This window comes from Pan troglodytes, chromosome 6, assembly GCF_028858775.2.
Source record: "Pan troglodytes isolate AG18354 chromosome 6, NHGRI_mPanTro3-v2.0_pri, whole genome shotgun sequence".
Taxonomy (NCBI): domain Eukaryota; kingdom Metazoa; phylum Chordata; class Mammalia; order Primates; family Hominidae; genus Pan; species Pan troglodytes.
Window position 1 is genome coordinate 56321361 of NC_072404.2, and position 18197 is coordinate 56339557.

The 18197-nt window shown below is 45.1% G+C and overlaps 1 protein-coding gene across 4 annotated transcripts in view; it reads right to left on the bottom strand.

Moving 5' to 3' along the window:
* Positions 1–18197, bottom strand: part of DDC (dopa decarboxylase) — a 104918-nt gene that overhangs the window by 33239 nt on the left and 53482 nt on the right. For all 4 annotated transcript variants that reach the window (XM_003318447.4, XM_519096.5, XM_009453062.5 and 1 more), the window contains exons 7-9: positions 10159–10225; positions 5323–5417; positions 1503–1570 (exon numbers count right to left, since the gene is read on the bottom strand). In XM_003318447.4, coding sequence (XP_003318495.1) covers positions 1503–1570; positions 5323–5417; positions 10159–10225 — 230 coding nt within the window. The remainder of the gene's footprint in view (positions 1–1502; positions 1571–5322; positions 5418–10158; positions 10226–18197) is intronic.

An 18197-nucleotide genomic window follows, 5' to 3' on the forward strand; every position in this document is an offset into this window, starting at 1 on the left:
TTTGGTAACCTTGAGAGCTGACATTAGTTGTTTTGTATAAAAGCTGCTTTCCTCATGCTTAGGAGGAAAGTGAAAAGTTATTCACTTAATTACATACTGAACAATTTTGCAAAGCCTTCTGAATATTTGGAAAATTTTGCAGTTTTGCATACTGTACAAAATTCATGCAAATCCTCCTGGCCCTATGATCAATCAATCAACTTCTTACTTTAAAACTTTAGAGAAACTAGTTTCTAGTGTCCCTGTATCACTGCCCATCATCATTATTTCTTTAAACATTGTGTAGGTGGTGTAATATCACCCACTTTAATGCTTTAGTTCTTTTTCTTATTCTAAATATCACCAAGGTATTATCATGCTGTTATTAAGAATTTCCGGCCAGGCACGGTGGCTTACGCCTGTAATCCCAGCATTTTGGGAGGCCGAGGAGGGCGGATCATGAGGTCAGGAGATCGAGACCATCCTGCCTAACACGGTGAAACCTTGTCTCTACTAAAAATACAAAAAATTAGCCGGGCGTGGTAGGCGCCTGTTGTCCCAGCTACTCGGGAGGCTGAGGCACGAGAATGGCATGAACCCGGGAAGCGGAGCTTGCAGTGAGCCAAGATTGCACCACTGCACTCCAGCCAGGGCGACAGAATGAGACACTGTCTCAAAAAAAAGAAAGAAAGAAAGAAAGAAAAGATTTTGAGCCAAGATCGCACCACTGCACTCCAACCTGGGCGACAGAGTGAGACACTGTCTCGAAAAAAAAAAAGAGAAGAAGAAAAGAATTTCCAGGGAAATTCTTAGGAAACATGGTTACTATTATTTTTCCTTCGCGAATACTTTTTTTTTTTTTGAGACAGAGTCTTGTCGCCAAGGCTGGATTGCAGTGGCATGATCTTGGCTCACTGCAACCTCTGTGAGGTTCAAGCGATTCTCCTGCCTCAGCCTCCTGAGTAGCTGGGATTACAGGCATGCACTATCACACCCAGCTAATTTTTTGTATTTTTAGTAGACACGGGGTTTTACCATGTTGGCCAGGCTGGTCTTGAACTCCGGACCTCAGGTGATCCACCCGCCTCGGCCTCCCAAAGGGCTGGGATTACAGGTGTGAGCCACTGTGCCCGGCCTTAGCAAATACTTTTAAGCATTTGGACTCAGATTGCTTAAACTTAGCATTAGACTAAGACTGGTTACGAATCTAAGAATGAAAACACAAGCTACTGAATTAGAAGTGTGTACTTGCATTTGTTTTCTGTCAATGCTGGATAAATCAAATTAAAAATTGTCCTTTTTAGGCTTCTCATTTCTTATGCCAGTATGTTGCAATGATATTCCCTAGATAAAAGTTTCCAGTGAGGCTAAGAATTAGCAATAATTCCATCAAGGGTTCAGAAAAGGCAGCAAGCAGTGAGCTAAGTGACTATTGTACCCCTTTGGCTCTGGCATCTTCCCTGCCAGCTTCTTTCACTGTCACCTCGGACAGGCAACTGACATCTGTGAGCAGGGAAACTTACCACATGGCAGAACAGTCAAAATTCACCAATAGCCATTTGTGGGGATTAAAGTTGAATGAATCTGCAAACTGCCAAAGAACAAGAGTAAGAAAAAGAAAACATTTTCTTTATAAATGTTTAATTATAAAGAAGACCCCATACATGATAATAAAAGTTTATGGCACAACTAATCCACAGTGGTAGGGGCCAGGTAGGGTTGCCCAGGGGAGTAGTATCTTGTAGTGGGTAGGGGAGTCTTCTGGAGTGCTGGAATTGTTCTACTCTTGATCTGGGTGGTAAGTACATGGGGGTGGGTATATGTATTTAGAGTTGATTTGTATGTTTTGCTATATCTAGATTATACCCTCATAAAATGGAACAAGAATTTTAAAATTAAAAGTTTATATTCCCAAATGAAAAGCATTTTCAAATTTACATAATCTAATGTGACATAAAATGTATCCATATTATATTTTAAATTACTGGAATATTTGGAAAAATCAGAATTGTCCTTCGCAAGTACAACGTACAGGAATTGTACTGATTTGGCCTGTGAAATACTTCATGCTTGAAGTTCCTTCCACTTGCTGAGCTAGCAAAGTTCTCAGACTACACATGTCATGATAGACAGTGGGAAAGAGGAAATTTTATTACTAATCTACAGTAGGTAGGGATAAACCCAGTTTTCATTTAATTGATGGGTTCTTTTGCCAGCATTGCTGTAACATATCAACAATTCTCCTCATTTACCTAAATGTTTCTCTCTTTTTTTTTTTTTTGAGCGACAGGGTCTTACTTTGTTGCCCAGGCTGGACATGAACACAGCTCACTGCAGCCTCAACCTCCCAAGCTCAAGTGATCTTCCTGCCTTAGCTTCCTAAGTAGCTGGGACTACAGGCGTGTGCCACCACACACAGCTAATTTTTAAAATTTTGTTTGTAGAGACAGGGTGTCTCATTACGTTGCCCAGGCTGATCTCGAACTCTTGGGCTTAAGCCGTCCTCTTGCCTCAGCCTCCCAAAGTACTGGGATTACAGGTGTGAGCCACTGCACCCCGACCAGCTCCTTTATTTTTAAAGTTCATTGTATTCCTAACAGCTACAGGCTCCCGTAGCTGGAAGATCCTGGGTAAAAACTGTGAACAACCGGCTCTGGCTGCGTGCATCAGTGTTAGGGGCTACCTTATTTTCAAGGAGAAAATAAGAGATTTCAACCACCAAGAGTGGCAGAGGAGGACACTCTGCATTTTCCCTGAGCTGTCATAAATGGTGCTTTCTTTTTCAAATGCATGTCCTGGCTTTTCAAATGCATATCCTGGTTTATCACCTGACTGGTGAACAGGAACAGGGTCCACCTTAATGGCCAGGGATTTGGCCATGCGGCTAGATTCATAATTGATACCGAAATAAAGGTGGCTGTTGCAGTGAGGCGCCAGTCTGGCCGACTCTCCTACTGGGAAACTTTTCAGTCTTCCCAAGGCCCTAGGGCACCTCCTGTCTACTTGGTTTCAGGGATGTGCACCGAGGAGGCAGCAGAAGCTTGAGGGACTTGGGGGGCGTCCTGGGAGGCATTTGGTTGGTGGATGACAACTTTCCACTGCTCTGGAGACCCAGGTTCATTTCCTTCTAGGTTTTAATAAAACTAATTTTGAGAAAAGGACAGGAAATTACAGCAAGTTTCATTTGTTGATAAAAGGAGACAAAAGGTTAAAGAGGAGCTCTGTTTGCTAGGAGTCTTATGAGTTCCCTCCTATGGGGCTGATCTGTTTAAACTTCTCTCATTACCCAGCAGTGATATTTTCCTCCTGCCGACCGGAGAGAAAGGCTCTTATCTCCAAGGGCAGGGCCACAACAGGATATTGCAGCCTCCTTATCTGCCCCACTGAGACGCACAGCCCTCAGCTGGGCATGGAAAGAGAGTCGGGAGCAATAATGCAAGAAAAATGGCAGTGACTCATTGTACAGCATGAAATCCTGTCTGCTGCTGATAGGATCTGGCTGGAAAGCCCATTGCTGTGGTGGTCTGACAATGAGGCACCCTTCTATGAAAGATGAAACCTCAAGTTGTCAGTTCATGGGGAAAAGAAGAGCAGTGGTAGGAAAAGATCACGAACCCTAAACCTGATACCCAGAGTTAGAAAAGAGCATCAAGCTCAGGCCAGCCGTGGGGAGGGCACATAAATCCCAGAGGACTGCTTAGCCCTTCCTCCCTTGAAACTGTCCCAGGACAGATATTTCAAATAATGGAGATTATCTCCATCATGCCATGCATTTATATGATACAGAGATTTACTCTTCGTTTCCCAGCACCAAACATGCACCAAACTAGCTACCGGCAATGAACTATATCAGCTGGGTACTGGCATCACATTATGAGAACTTGTCATATACTATACCCTCTCCCCAGTGCATACATAGGTCTTTGGAAGCTCCATTTACCCCCAAGGATCCATCATGTAAGTCCTAGGTTGTATTAAGTACTCAACAAGTAATTATTGAATGAATGAGTGAATGATTGTGATGCAGACATAAACCAGAATACTACTTCATTGATTAGTAGTAAGAGGATTATTCTTTCCAAAGATGGGGCCATTTGTATTCTATACCTCTGTTACCCTCTTTTCTGGTATTACAGCATTATGAGAATTCAAAGTTGTAATTAGAATAATGATTAGCAAACCTGACATGCAAGCCGAGGAAGCTGTCAAGGGAAAGTTTTTCTAAGACATAGTAGAAAATCACAAAAGCACCTAATGCAATTTCAGTATTTACTGTCTGCCAGGCACTGTTTTTAAGCCCTTAAAACATGATTAACTCATCTACCCCTGGCGACAATCCCACACCGGATGTATTCTTATAAAATCTATTTTATGGAGGATAGGGAGGATATCTAACTCGCCCAAGGGTACACAGCTAGTCTTAAGGATAAATCTAGGATTCAAACCAAGGAGTCTAATGCAGAGGACAGTGCCCTTCATCCGCCATCACACATGGGTGAGGTCTCACGACACCTCCTGCCCCTTGGCAGAAAGCATTTCTTTCTTGGCCAGTGCCACAGCTCCCCTGCTTTGCTACCTCCTTCTCTTGGACACACTGCCAAAGACTGCCTCTCAGGACCCTCTATGGCATTCAAAGCTGAGTTCTTGGGGAGAAGAGACTTCCTACCCTATGAGCCACCACCAACAATGAAATCCCGCTTGAGTCTGAAATAACACACCACAGTATATCAATAAGGTCATTTTTTTGTGTTAAGTCTGTACCAATTTACATTCTGTTGCTTTTTGGAGAAGCGGAGTGTTGGTCAATAATTTTGATTGCTACTTCTCAAAAGAAGCAGGCATTTCACTTAGCATTAAAGATCATGCTTTACAATTTCCAGAAGACTGCCTAGGGGCATTTAAATGCATTGGTAGCTTCTCGTTCAATATTGGTTAAAGTGAATATCATGTTCAGATGTATGGGCAGAACATGACTGTCATATTGAACCAGATTGTATGGAATTGCGGGTTGGTATTTTAAATTACTCTTTTGAGTTTAAGTTCATTAAGATTTTATTTTGTTCCTACTTTCCCACAGTTTTATAAGCTAACATCTATTCTTTCTGTTTGGGATTTGTGTAGATTGAAATGGAACTGTAAGTGTCAGGAGTATTTCAGGAGGACAGGCTGTATGGCTGGGGAAGGCTCTCAGCCCCTATTCTGAGGAAGTCGGAATTGGTTCAAACATAATTGGCTGAAACAGACCTCAATAGCAAGAGATTGGATGTCAGCTCCTCATGAAGGGAGAGGTCAATAACAGAGCACTGTGAAAACAGCCTTAGGGAGAGCTAAGGGTGCACCTACCTCCACTCCATTCAGAAGGTGCCGGAACTCAGGGCAGATGAATGCACTGCCTGCGTAGGCCGCATCAACGTGCAGCCACATGTCTTCCTTGTTGCCTAAAGTTCAGAATCAACTTGTGAGTCCCCAGATGGATGCCTCACCATGGAGCCTGCCAGCTGACCTCGCCCTGTCTGAGCACCTTCTTGGGTAGAGCATGCCAACAGTATTTGCTAACTAATGGCTGAATCCCCAAAAGGCCCCCTCATTCAAAGGGTCTAAAGCTGAGGGCAGTGTGTGTGCTGCTGGCCCCAGACACACCAGGGAAAATGGAAGCCACTGCACCACTTGGTTTTCTCTCCTGACCCTGGCGGCTAAGTGTAACTCCAAGGGACCATCGTGTGACAGCCTCATGTTACTCACCTGCATTTCTCTCCAGTGACACCACCCTTTCCACCCACCTGGAATTCCGTTCCTGGTTCCCTTTGCTAATCCATTCTCAAGTCCTCCCCCAAACATCATCCAAGGGGAGGTCTGCACACAGTCCACGCTGACCTCTACCTGCCTTACTCCATCCCCACCACCAGGTGAAGTTCTTTACTTTACACCATCTTAGACCATCCCCTGCTTTCTTCATGAACAGGGTTCTGTTTTCCAACCATGCATAGCAGCCTTGTGGGCAGGGGCTGCCTCATTCAGGAGCTGGGAGAGCCACAGATGTAGCACGCTCCCTCAATTTTGACAGATCTGGGCTCAACTCCCGCTTCCAGTTGCTCTCCAGCCAAGGGGCCCTAACTACTTCTCCAAGCCTCACTCTCCTCCCAGGAAGATGGAGATGAAATAGTACCCATAGGCCCAAGGGATGAGCAAGGGAATATTTACAATGTGCCTGCCAGGACCCCAGCACTGAGTAGGGGAGAAATAAATGTGGCTTCCATGGTTGCTGCCTCTCAGCCCTAGGCACCCAGGAGAGTAAGAGTTGAAGGGTGAAGGACCACAGAGAGGACACGAGCCACCCTCACCTCACAGGGTGGATACCAGTGTCAGGGTACCGTGGGGTAGGTGTCAGGGTCAGCATCTGCATTTGTAGGGATCCATGGATTCACCGTTCACTCACCATCCATGGTGCTCATTGTGCAATGAGGTGTGAGACGCTCAGGGACACTAATTAGTCACAGTTCCAATCAGGAGGGCTCCACTGTGCTGACTTCATTACCACTGGAAGGCCCCACCTCCAATACCATCACCTTAGGTTAGAATTTCAGCAAATGGACTTTGCGGGGGACACAAACGCAAGCTTCAAATTTACACCTATCTTATGATGTGATCTGAGGTTTTTCTCAACCTTACCGCTGATCTGAGCTACAGGCATGGACATCCCATGATTACTGAGTGACTCCTCAGGGAGAAACTCTGCAAATCCTAAGGCCTTGTGCTCTTCCTGGCTCACTGCTGCATCCATCTGGGGTTATGCAAGCACCAGGTGAGACTGATTCTGGGGGAGGTGATGAGCCCCTAAGCCTCGGTTCAGGTCCACACTGCTCTGTGACCTTTGGCCTCCCATGCCCTGGGGTGGATATCCGTGTCCGCAGGACACACTTGACCTTGATCCAACTGAGGGCTTTCATCCTGATGATTAAACTGAGTCAAAGCTTTGAAACGCCTTACGTCTTTTATCAGCTTTGTGGAGGACTGTGTTCTCTCTAAGCTTGCAGTTGGCCTACAACTCCTGCAGAAGGGAACTTACAGACCCCTAAAGGAAGTGGACTCTGAAGGGCTTCTCTGGTTTCCATGGGGATGCATGGAGCTGTGGGCATGCCTCTGCATTCTGCATTCTGCATCTCATATGTGATCCGCTAACAGCACACACTGCATAGCACGGCCCATCTAGGAACCAGGCAGACACAGAGACCCTCGGCCAGAGCTCGAGAAGTTGCATGCACCAGGGGCACACCTAGCCCTGAGGCAAGGCTGCCTCAGTGGGGAGGGATGGGACAGCCTCACACCCCTGCAGCTTCCTGCTGTCAGTGACTCTTTCCTTCTGAGACTTCCCTGGAACTTGCGGCAGGCCTGGCTGCCCCTCCAGCTGCACGTCCTCTCTCAGTTATGCTGGCACCTCAGGATGCAGCTTTGGCTGCCTGCCCTGTGCTATTCCCTTCCTCACTCCTTGAGATGGCCTCCCCAACTCAGCCCATACCCTCGTCCTCAGTTTCCCCACTTCCCCACCGGCAACCTAACTGACTTCAACTATCCACTTTTTGTATTCCATCTTCTTCTCAGTAAAACCTGCCAGACAACTGATCCATCCAAGCAGACCAATCTGAATACCCTCACTGGCAAATCATTTCAAATGCAATAAAAAGAAAACGTCTTTCCTAAGGCAGCAATTGGAAGAAAACCATCTTCTGATTTGTTTTCTTTGTCAAATGATGGTGGGTGAATAACTTATCTGAATTATGTTAGATTATTCTAATCATACATAGAATAAGGTCAGCTCAGGATCTCAGAACAGTCCCGCTTGGAGTTGGAGAATGCTAAATATCTGGTGATAGGAAAATGGTAGCAGGAGAGGGAAAGTAGGTAAAAGGGTGCTGACTTAATTGTTAAGGTACCACCAACAGTTAGTAATATACCACCATCAATAAAAATGGAAATGTTGGCTGGACACAGTGGCTTATGCCTGTAATTCCATCACACTGGGAGGCTGAGGCGGGCATATCATCTGAGGTCAGGAGTCTGAGACCAGCCTGGCCAATATGGTGAAACCCCATCTCTAATAAAAATACAAAAATTAGCCAGGCATGATGGCATGTGCCTGTGATCCCAGCTACTCAGAAAGCTGAGGCAGGAGAATCGCTTGAACCCAGGAGGCAGATGTTGCAGTGAGCTGAGATTGTGCCACTCCAGCCTGGGCCACAGAGCAAGACTCCATCTCAAAAATAAAGAAAAAAAAAGGAATTGTCAAAACTGACCTCCCCTATGCATTCTGCCAATGGATGAAAGGGTTTTGGCATTCACCCATGTCAGCTCCTTCTACACAACCCCAAAAGCAACCTCAGTGTTTCAAACCAAACAAATCATAAATCAAGCTCTGTCCACAGCCTCCTGCCTCTACAAAGAAGAGGGGGCCCCAGACAGCAGGAAGGCCTGAGCTGGATCCATCCAGGGGACTGTGACTGGCAGGTGACACACGCTGGCTGTCATCTCCATGGTCCAGCGGGCAGCCCACACTCGGCCCAGGGGACAGCAGGCCATGTGAGCTCTATCCAGCAGAAGACCTCGGCCCTTTAAATCCGATAGCCCTGGGGAATTACATCAGCCAGCTACTGGCCAGGACATTCAGTTCTTAGCCTGACATCTGAGTCAGAGGACTCCAAGTTGCTTGGCTGAGCTGATGAAGGTTTGCAGCTGACGAGGCCAATGCTGTGGCTGCAGTCCTGAGTCAGCCAGTTCTATCCCTTCTCCCCAGCCCGGGGCTGTGCACGACCACTTCCTGCCAGTTGTTCTTACAGCTGTGTGCCACAGAGCATAAACGGTGGAGCATAAACCCTGTGAGAGCGGGTAAGTCTATGCCACCCACCTCCCAGTAGTTCCCAGCACTGCATTCCTTGCTGTGCAGCAATGCACTCTACCTTTGGGATGGTGCATTTTCCCTGCATTAATTTATCCTCTGAATAATCGTGTGGGGAAATATTGTTATTTTATGAGCACAAGTGGGGTTTTTCTCTTCACTTTACAGACAGCATAAATGAAGCTCAGAATGTAAGATTCAGGGGTGGATCCTGGGCTGGACCCTAGCTTCCTTGTCACCAATTTCATGTCTAGCTCACACAAAGGCACCTGCAGCTTGAGCACCGGCCTTCCCCAGCTGCTGACCCCAAGAAGGGAGGCCAACGCCCAGGAGAGGAGAGTCCACTCCTCTGAGTATGGACTATGGGTGACTCTTGGGTTAGGAGAGGTGAGAACTGTGCTTGGCTTGTGCAGACTAAGGATGAAGCCAATTCCCTGGTAGCTGTTGTGGGATCTGGCACAGGCCACAGGTATGTGATCTGAAGGCCCCACTTGGGCAGCTCCACTCACAGCCGAGCGGTCAGAACATTCCCATCCCAGAGGGACAGAGAAAGGGGGAGCCCCCTGAACCAGTGTCCCTGCCCTACGAGGGTTCTTCTGTCCACAGAAGCAGCTTCAAGGCCTGCTGAGTTCCCAGAGCTACATGTCAAAGGTGAAACTCTAGAAACAGAGCTGCTCATTCACATTCACCTTTTGAAAACACAGCATCCTAGTCTCAATGAGAAAACCTAGGATCTCTGAATGAGGAAGGGAGGAGGCGAGAGTGACCAGGAAAACATCTGAAGCACAGATTATTCCTTGGTGAAATCCAGTTTCATTGTGTTGATTTGCTAAACTACCTTCAGCAATTTTCTTAACTGCATTCAGTAATTCCAAAAAAAGGTGAAAAAGGGATATACCAAAGAATTAAATTCAAGTGTGGACAATTCTCATATCAGGTGTATGCACGACCCACATATGAAGGTGGTTACTCTAAGACTTTGAAGAGTTTATTCTCCTCAACAGGGCCAACATAACCTGCAATTTTACATAACTTTTATGTTGCTCAGATTTTTTTCTTACAAATAGTGTGTTGGTAGAACTAAGCTCAGTTCTTTTCCAATTAGCCCAAATTCTGAGTTTGTGGAGTTCAAGCTAATGAGGTTTGTGTTATTGCAAATACGAGAAGAGCTGGGCAAACCATCACAATATGAAGTTAACGACAAGAAAGAGAGATCAACGAGGAAGGTTTGCTAAATTCCCCGTATACAGAGAACATTTTCCAAAAAGAAAATGGAATTGGATACTTACAGATAGGACCGACTTCTAAGAGATTGTCAAAGGAGCAGCATGTTGTGGTCCCCAGGGTGGCAACCATCTAGAGGGTAAAAAGCAGACAACCTTTTATTCCCCAGGTGCCAGTCACCGCTGTAACCTCCACACAAGCAACTGCTGCCCCATGGTCCAACCCGCGGCCATGAGCCGAGATCCCAATGAATGTCTGCTACATGGAAACGTAAGCCCATGGATGCACATTGAATCTTTGGGTGAAAGCATCACAACAGGTTAAGAGAAACAGATTTGCAGACAGAAAACTAAGCTCTGAGGTTAGAAACCGGGAAGTTGCAAAAGATTTTCCAGGGTGCCTTGGGGCAGACATGAAGCAATCTACCACCTGGACAATGATACCTATATTCTACTTTATTAAATATACATATACTATATTCTACTTTATTAAATATACATATATATGTATGTGTGTATATTTTTGTTAAATTTTAATTAATGTTCTATGTAACATTAGTGTAACTATGTTCTTATATTCCATATATACATTTTAATTTAATTATAATCTAATTAAATTTATAATTAAGTTATAATTAAAATATACACAAGTGTATATATTTTATTTTCTATATATATATATGTGTGTATATATATACATATATAGAGAATGTAAGAACATAGTTACTACTATGGAGCAGAAGCCTGGGATTTTTTCCTAGTTTGGGGGGTGTGTGTGTGTCTGTGTGTGTGCACGTGTGTGTGTGCATACACACATGTGCAATGCACAGAGCAGAGCAAGCGCAGTAGAGATGAGTCTCCCTCCAGCAGGGCCCAGACTGCCCAAGGCACTCATGGAATGCTTCTTTCAGAACAGACTTTGGCATCAGTTAAGAGTCACACTAGGATTTTGAGCAAGAGTGTCATTTACCAGCTTTAATCCGCTGCCTTTCTCTTTCTGAATGATACTGTTCCCAAAGATTAATTAAACCCTCAGGAGGTCATGAGAAAACACTGCTGACATTGAAAATAATTTTAAAAGGGATGTTCTGAGAAAGCATTGAGTGCTGTCAGTCACACAACCCAGAAAATACGGGCTAGGAGTCACTGTGGCCTCTCTCGAGCTCTGAGGAACTTGTGGTGCCACGATCGCACTGGCACAGCCTGACTGTGTTGTCCCCACACACGTCTGTCTCTCCCTCCAGACCCATGATGCTCCCAAAACCAGGGACCCTGTCTCATTGTTTTGTGTTGGGCTGAGCATTTGCACTTTGCTGGACATTGCATAGATGCTGAAACCTATTGCTGAATTGAAACAGCTCTCTCCAAAGGATCAAAACGCACATTATGTTTACAAAACCAAAGGGCCTAATTGATTTATGGATGTCATGCAGTCTAGATAATGAAATTTCTTTGCAGATGCGACAAGAGTGTGGAATAGAATTAAATTTGTGTGACCTTTATTGAGCCCCCTGTAAAGTCTTAGCAATGCCATGTGTCCTGACGATAAAGATAGAGAGGTCAGAAACTCGTATGTGAGAACCCCAGTTCGAGACCTTTCTGGCTCCATTTCACCTATGACTGCCTCGCATTTCACCTGGAAACCAACTTTTCCTTTTAGAGAGAGACAAAGTGTTCATGCCCAGGTAGCACAGAGTCAGCCTGCGGAAGGTTCATCTCACCAGCTTTGCCCTGCTCCTCTCACAGGTGGCTGGGCTGGACAAGGTACTTCTCAGACAGAGCGATGCCTGCTCAGGGACCAGAGTTTTCCATGCCAAACCCCGGGGCGTGGGCCCAAATCAGGTCCTGGCTGGACTCTGGAAGGGCTCTCTGTGTCACTGAGCTATGCCCAAGGGAGTCAGTCCCCCAAGGGGCTACCCTTAGGCGCAGGAGGGGCAGTCTGTTTAAATGTAGGCTTTCTTCTTGTTCAGGATGGTGAGCCCAACAAGTCAGGAGAGGACTGCCATTAAAAACAGCTTGTTCCTCACAGTCCCCAAGGGGAGGGGGACATGGGGAAGCACCAGGATCAGTTGGGCAGCAGAGGGGTGGGGGAAAACAGCGGCAAGGGCCTCTGTTGTGGTTTCCACAGGAAGAACCAGGCAGGGCAAGGGTGAGCAGGATTAGGATCGGCTGGTTTGAATAATTTCAGTGGGCTCTGGGGTCGCATTTGGTCTGCTCCAGGTCACATTTGGAGCAGTGGCTGTCCCTAGATGTCTGGTACCTAGCCCTTGAGTGGTCAGGGCAGGAGGATAGTAGCCCAGAGTGTGAGAGCCCCACAGAGGAGATACTGGGGTAGGAGCTCTGTACTGATGATTTTGCATTTCAAAGGTGAATTTACTTTTTTCTTACAAATTTGTTTGAGTTCAACACACCGGGGCCTGTCGTGGGGTGGCAGGAGTGGGGAGGGATAGCATTAGGAGATACATCTAATGTAAATGACGAGTTAATGGGTGCAGCACACCAATCTGGCACATGTATACATATGTACAAACCTGCACATTGTGCACATGTACCCTAGAACTTATAATAAAAAAGAAAAGAAAAGAAAGGTGAACTTGCAAGTGAGTCCTTTAAGAGCTCTAGGAACCCCCTCTCCCTGAGAAGGGCAGTCCCTCCAGGGTCAGCAAGACCCAAAGGTGTCACAGCATCAGAAGCACAGATAGTAAAAAGGCACAGTGAATACAGATAGTTAAACCATGTATGTGGGGCACAGAGACCTGGGCTGGAGGCCCAACTCCATGTCACATTGGCACCTGGCTGGGCTTTATTTTTCTTACCTACGAAGCAACGTATTGCACTTACAGACCTGCCCGGTCTATCAGGTGCCAACGGGCTAACATCTTGCATACCTCAATGTTTCTCCTGGTGCTGTCAGCATCCTTTCTTAACCTCTGGATGTCCCCTCCTCATGTCAAGCATCAAGAATTCTCCGCATTTGTTTCATTTTGGCAAGATAAGTCATTTAGTGGGAATTGAAGTCAGTGTGTTGTTTTTCTCTGCTATTTGCAATTTCATCTTGACATATAATTGAATGTTAAAGCACTTTGTCTAAGACATCTGGCTACTCAGTTTGTAGAGCATGAGAGTCTTAGAATGCCTTATCTTTGTCCTTAAGAGAATAGCGAAAAAGCAAAGAATGACTTAACAATATTAATATTGCTTGAAACTTATTTTCTCAACTCCCAGAGTCATATCTTAGAAATGACATATCTCTAGTTTAGCAATTCCTTCTGTTTCATCTGACTTTCTTCAGTTAAACACTAAACTAAATGCAATAACTTTTTTTTTTTTTTTTGAGATGGAGTTTCACTCTTTTTGTCGAGGCGGGAGTACAGTGGTGCGATCTCAGCTCACTGCAACCTCCACCTCCTGGGTTCAAGTGATTCTCCTGCCTCAGTCTCCCGAGTAGCTGGGATTACAGGCACCACATCCAGCTAATTTTTTGTTTTTAGTAGAGACGGGGTTTCACCATGTTGGCTAGGCTGGTCTCTAACTTCTGACCTCAGGTGATTCACCCACTTCGGTCTCCCAAAGTGTTGGGATTACTGGCGAGAGCCACCATGCCCAGCCAATAACTTCAATTATTAAAATTAATATATTAAATGTGCCCTTATTAAAATTATTTTCTCTCTATTAATGTGTGCATAGAAGAGCATCTAGAGTGATGTTCACCAAACAGTAATACTGCATTTCTCTTAAGATTTTGGTTAACATAAACCTTTATTCTTAGATTCTTATGTAATTACTGATTTTTTTTGTTCTGAGTATGAAACATCTTTGCAGAAACAATAAAACCCGGCCTTGTCCTGGCAGTGGCCTAGGTTGAGAATAGGGGCGATGTTCTTTGCGGCTAACTCTGCAGCAGGCCTAATGCTGACAGCCTTTCCTATATGATATTTAATTGCCACCACCTTATGAGATAGATATGCTCGTGATTCCCACTTTACAGTTGACTTATGTGAGGCTCCAAGAGGTGGGTAATTGTCCCAGGACACCCAGATAGGCAGGAGCAGACCAAATGTGACCCCAGGCTTGGTTAGCTCTTGTTGTCCTGCCACACGCTGGGCAAACAGGACCCCTGGGACACCAGCCCCTGAACATCAGTTAACGAGCTCAGCACCTGGGCCATGCCAGAGGCCCCCTCCAACAAACCCAAGCACTTTGCTGTGGTAAGGAGGAGGCCTGGGGGCTGCAAGGACAGTGTTCTAAGTGGCTTGTCTACGTGGGGCTGAGCTACAAGTCAGCCTGTCCTAATTCTCAGAAGCCACTTTAAAGCCAGCACCTGCTCCGCTCCAGGCTCTGATTACTCAGGCTCAGCATTGCTCAATGACGCTAACCTGATTCCAGGCGCTCTGCAGAGGCATAATCACATTTGTGCAGGGGGAAGGAGGGGTAGGGGACAGTGCAGGCCTCCATCTCAAAGAGCCCGCAGTGTTCCTGCAGTGGCAGAGCCCAGCACGACCTTCTCTTCTGCATCCTTGCCCCTTCGACTAGCCCGCTGTGCTCAAGTAAGTGCCTCGCAGGCATCGCCCTCTGTGGCCCGACCTTATCAAGCTGGCTCATTAGGGAAGCAAGCTGTCCTGAGAAACAAGGGGAAACTTTATTACAAGCCCCAAGCCTGTTCATGGAAGGGCAATGATTCAGCTTTTCTGGTTCAAACCCTGCCAAATGTGCCCCTTGCCCTCAGCAGCAAGTCTTCAATTTTAAGGGATCTACAGCCCCTTTGAGAATATAATGAAGACCATGTGGCTACATCCCAGAAGGACGCATATAGTCATTATGCACATGCCCAGTTATAACCACAAGGGCAGTGAGACAAGGCTCAGGCTCCAACCCCTCTCCTATGAGGGCCCGGACTCTCTCCAGCTTTACAATCCTTTGGCTGCCAGTTAAAGACAACAAACAAGGTGCATTTCCTGGAATGTCCTGTGCTTTTCTAATCTCTGTACGCTGCAGCCCTCTTCCCTCCAACAAGAAAGGCACCATGCCCAGAAGTACCTGCCTGGATATCCCCTGACACAGCTCCTGTGTTCTCTCTCAAACAGGCTTTCCAAATCCCCTCTAGGAAGTTTATTTGCGCCCTCTACCCATGTATACATGCATCGTTCTCATCAAATGGTGTGGAGATGGGAACATACCTGTCTTCCCCACCAAGAACCATGCTATGAGGAAAGGGACCATGGCTCACCACACACCTCCAGGGCTGGTACGGTGTCGGTGCATGGGGCAGTCTACAGCAAAAAAGTGATTCTCCTCTCTGATCCGATACCTACAATTGGCCCACATCTGTGGCTTCTGTCAGCAGAATGTTCTGGAATTTTGGTCTTTAGGGCAAAATTCCAACAGAGGCATATTAATTTGGTCCTTCCATCTTCCTCAAAGAAAATAAAATTTGATTTTGTTTCTCTTAATGAAATGTGTAGTCTTCTCTTTCGTGCTTCTGCCTCCTCCACCAGCTCCTTCACATGCACAGATAAATCTCTCTCTCAGCACATCTCCCTCGGCCCAACTTGCTCCAGCAATGGCACTATTTACTCTTCTTTCCTTCACAGGCAGACTTCTTTATAAAGGAATCCATTCCCACATTTTTCATTTCCTCATTTGCCCAGTGGAATCTGAATTTCATCCACGGACACTCTAGTAAATAAACTCCTAAGAAAATTGTAAATTACTCCCTCTTAGCAAATGAATGAATGAATGAATGAATCAGTCATTTCTTAGTGCCTGTATTACTTGGCACCTCCAGCAATTTCACCATTACATTTCTTTCAGTAGAAGTCACTATTTTAACATTATTTTTATGTTTAATAACTCTTTATAAAGAAACTTTTGGTATAAATTGGTACAATGTTTTTGAAGTAGAATGTGACAGTATGTATCAAAGTCTTGGGGAAAAAAACCCCATCTCTTTCATTAAGTAATTTCAGGGCTATAAATCATTCCCAAGAAATTCTGATAAGTAAATTTTCTCATTTACTTATCTTACTTATATAAGATACTTACGTATCCTTTTTTTTTTTTTTTGAGATGGAGTCTCACTCTGTCGCCCAGGCTGGAGTGAAGTGGCGCCATCTCAGCTCACTGCAAGCTCTGCCTCCCGGGGTTCAGGCCATTCTCTCATCTCAGCCTCCCGAGTAGCTGGGACTACAGGTGCCTGCCACCATGCCCGGCTAATTTTGTTTTTGTATTTTCAGTAGAGAAGGGGTTTCACTGTTGTAGCCAGGATAGTCTGGATCTCCTGACCTCATGATCCGCCCACCTTGGCCTCCCAAAGTGCTGAGATTACAGGTGTGAGCCACCGCACCCGGCCACTTATTGTATCTTACTTATTTACTTTGTTTACATAAGTTATTATAGATAAGTAAATAAGTAAATGAATAAAATTTTTAAGTGCACCAATTACTACAAGAAAGAATGTAAGTAGGCCGGGTGCTGTGGCTCATGCCTATAATCCCAGCACTTTGGGAGGCCAAGGCTGGCAGATCACTTGAGGTCAGGAGTTCAAGACCAGCCTGACCAACATGGTGAAACCTCATCTCTACCAAAAATACAAAAATTAGCCAGGTGTGGTGGTGCACATCTGTAATCCTAGCTATTTGGGAGGCTGAGGCAGGAGAATCACTTGAACCTAAGTAGCAGAGGTTGCAGTGAGCTGAGATCACACCACTGCACTCCAGCCTGGGTGACAAAGTGAGACTCCATCTCAAAAAAAAAAAAAAAAAAAAAAAAGTAAGTAAGATGGCAGGGCGCGGTGGCTCACGCCTGTAATCCCAGCACTTTGGGAGGCCAAGGCGGGCGGATCACGAGGTCAGGAGATCGAGACCATCCTGGCTAACATGGTGAAACCCCATCTCTACTAAAAATACAAAAAATTAGCCGGGCGCAGTGGTGGGCGCCTGTAGTCCCAGCTACTCGGGAGGCTGAGGCAGGAGGATGGCGTGAACCTGGCAGGTGGAGTGTGCAGTGAGCCGAGATAGCGCCACTGCACTCCAGCCTGGGCAAAAGAGCGAGACTCTGTCTCAAAAAAAAAAAAAAAAAAAAAAAAAAAAACTCAAAGGTTTAACACTAGCTTATTGCTAGGATATTAGGATATATATATATATATATATATATACACACACACATATATATATATATACACAAACAAAATAATATATAATTTATTTAATAGGAGTTCATAAAATATGAATTTTATGAATACATAAAATACAAATACATACATATATGTATATATATGTGAATTCCTATTAAATAAATTACATTTATATTTATTTATGTTATATGTATGTGTGTACATATATGTATATATCAGAGAGATAGCTGGGAAAGATAGAGATATAATAGAGTACTATGCAACTTTTTTAACAAAATTATACTTTTATATAATATATAATGACCTGAAAAAAATGCTTGTAATATTTGATGTAAAGAAAGAAAATCTGACTAGGCATGGTGGCTCATGCTTGTAACCCCAACACTTTGGGAGGCCAAGGCAGATGGATCACTTGAGGTCAGGATTTCGAAACTAGCCTGGCCAACACTTTGGGAGGCCGAGGCAGGCAGATCACAAGGTCAGGAGATTGAGGCCATCCTGGCTAACACAGTGAAACCGTGTCTCTACTAAAAATACAAAAAAATTAGCCAGGCATGGTGGCACACGCCTGTAGTCCCAGCTACTTGGGAGGCTGGGGCAGGAGGATTGCTTGAACCTGGGAGGCAGAGGTTGCAGTGAGCCAAGATTGCGCCACTGCACTCCAGCCTGGGCGACAGAGTGAGACTCCACCTCAAAAAGAAAAAAAAGAAAAAGAAAAAAAATTGATTCACATACTAAGAGAGAAGAAAAGATGGAATTCTATAAAATGCTCAGTTAAAACAAGAGAAGGCAAAGAATAGAAGACCAAAAATGAAACAAAGAATAAGAGCAGCAAATAGGAAAAGGTAATAAATATTGTAGATATTTATCCAACTACATCAATAATTATTTTAAATATCAATGGTCTAAATGCACTAATTGAAAAGGGTAATGGGTGCACCAAAATCTCATAAATCACCACTAAAAAACTTAT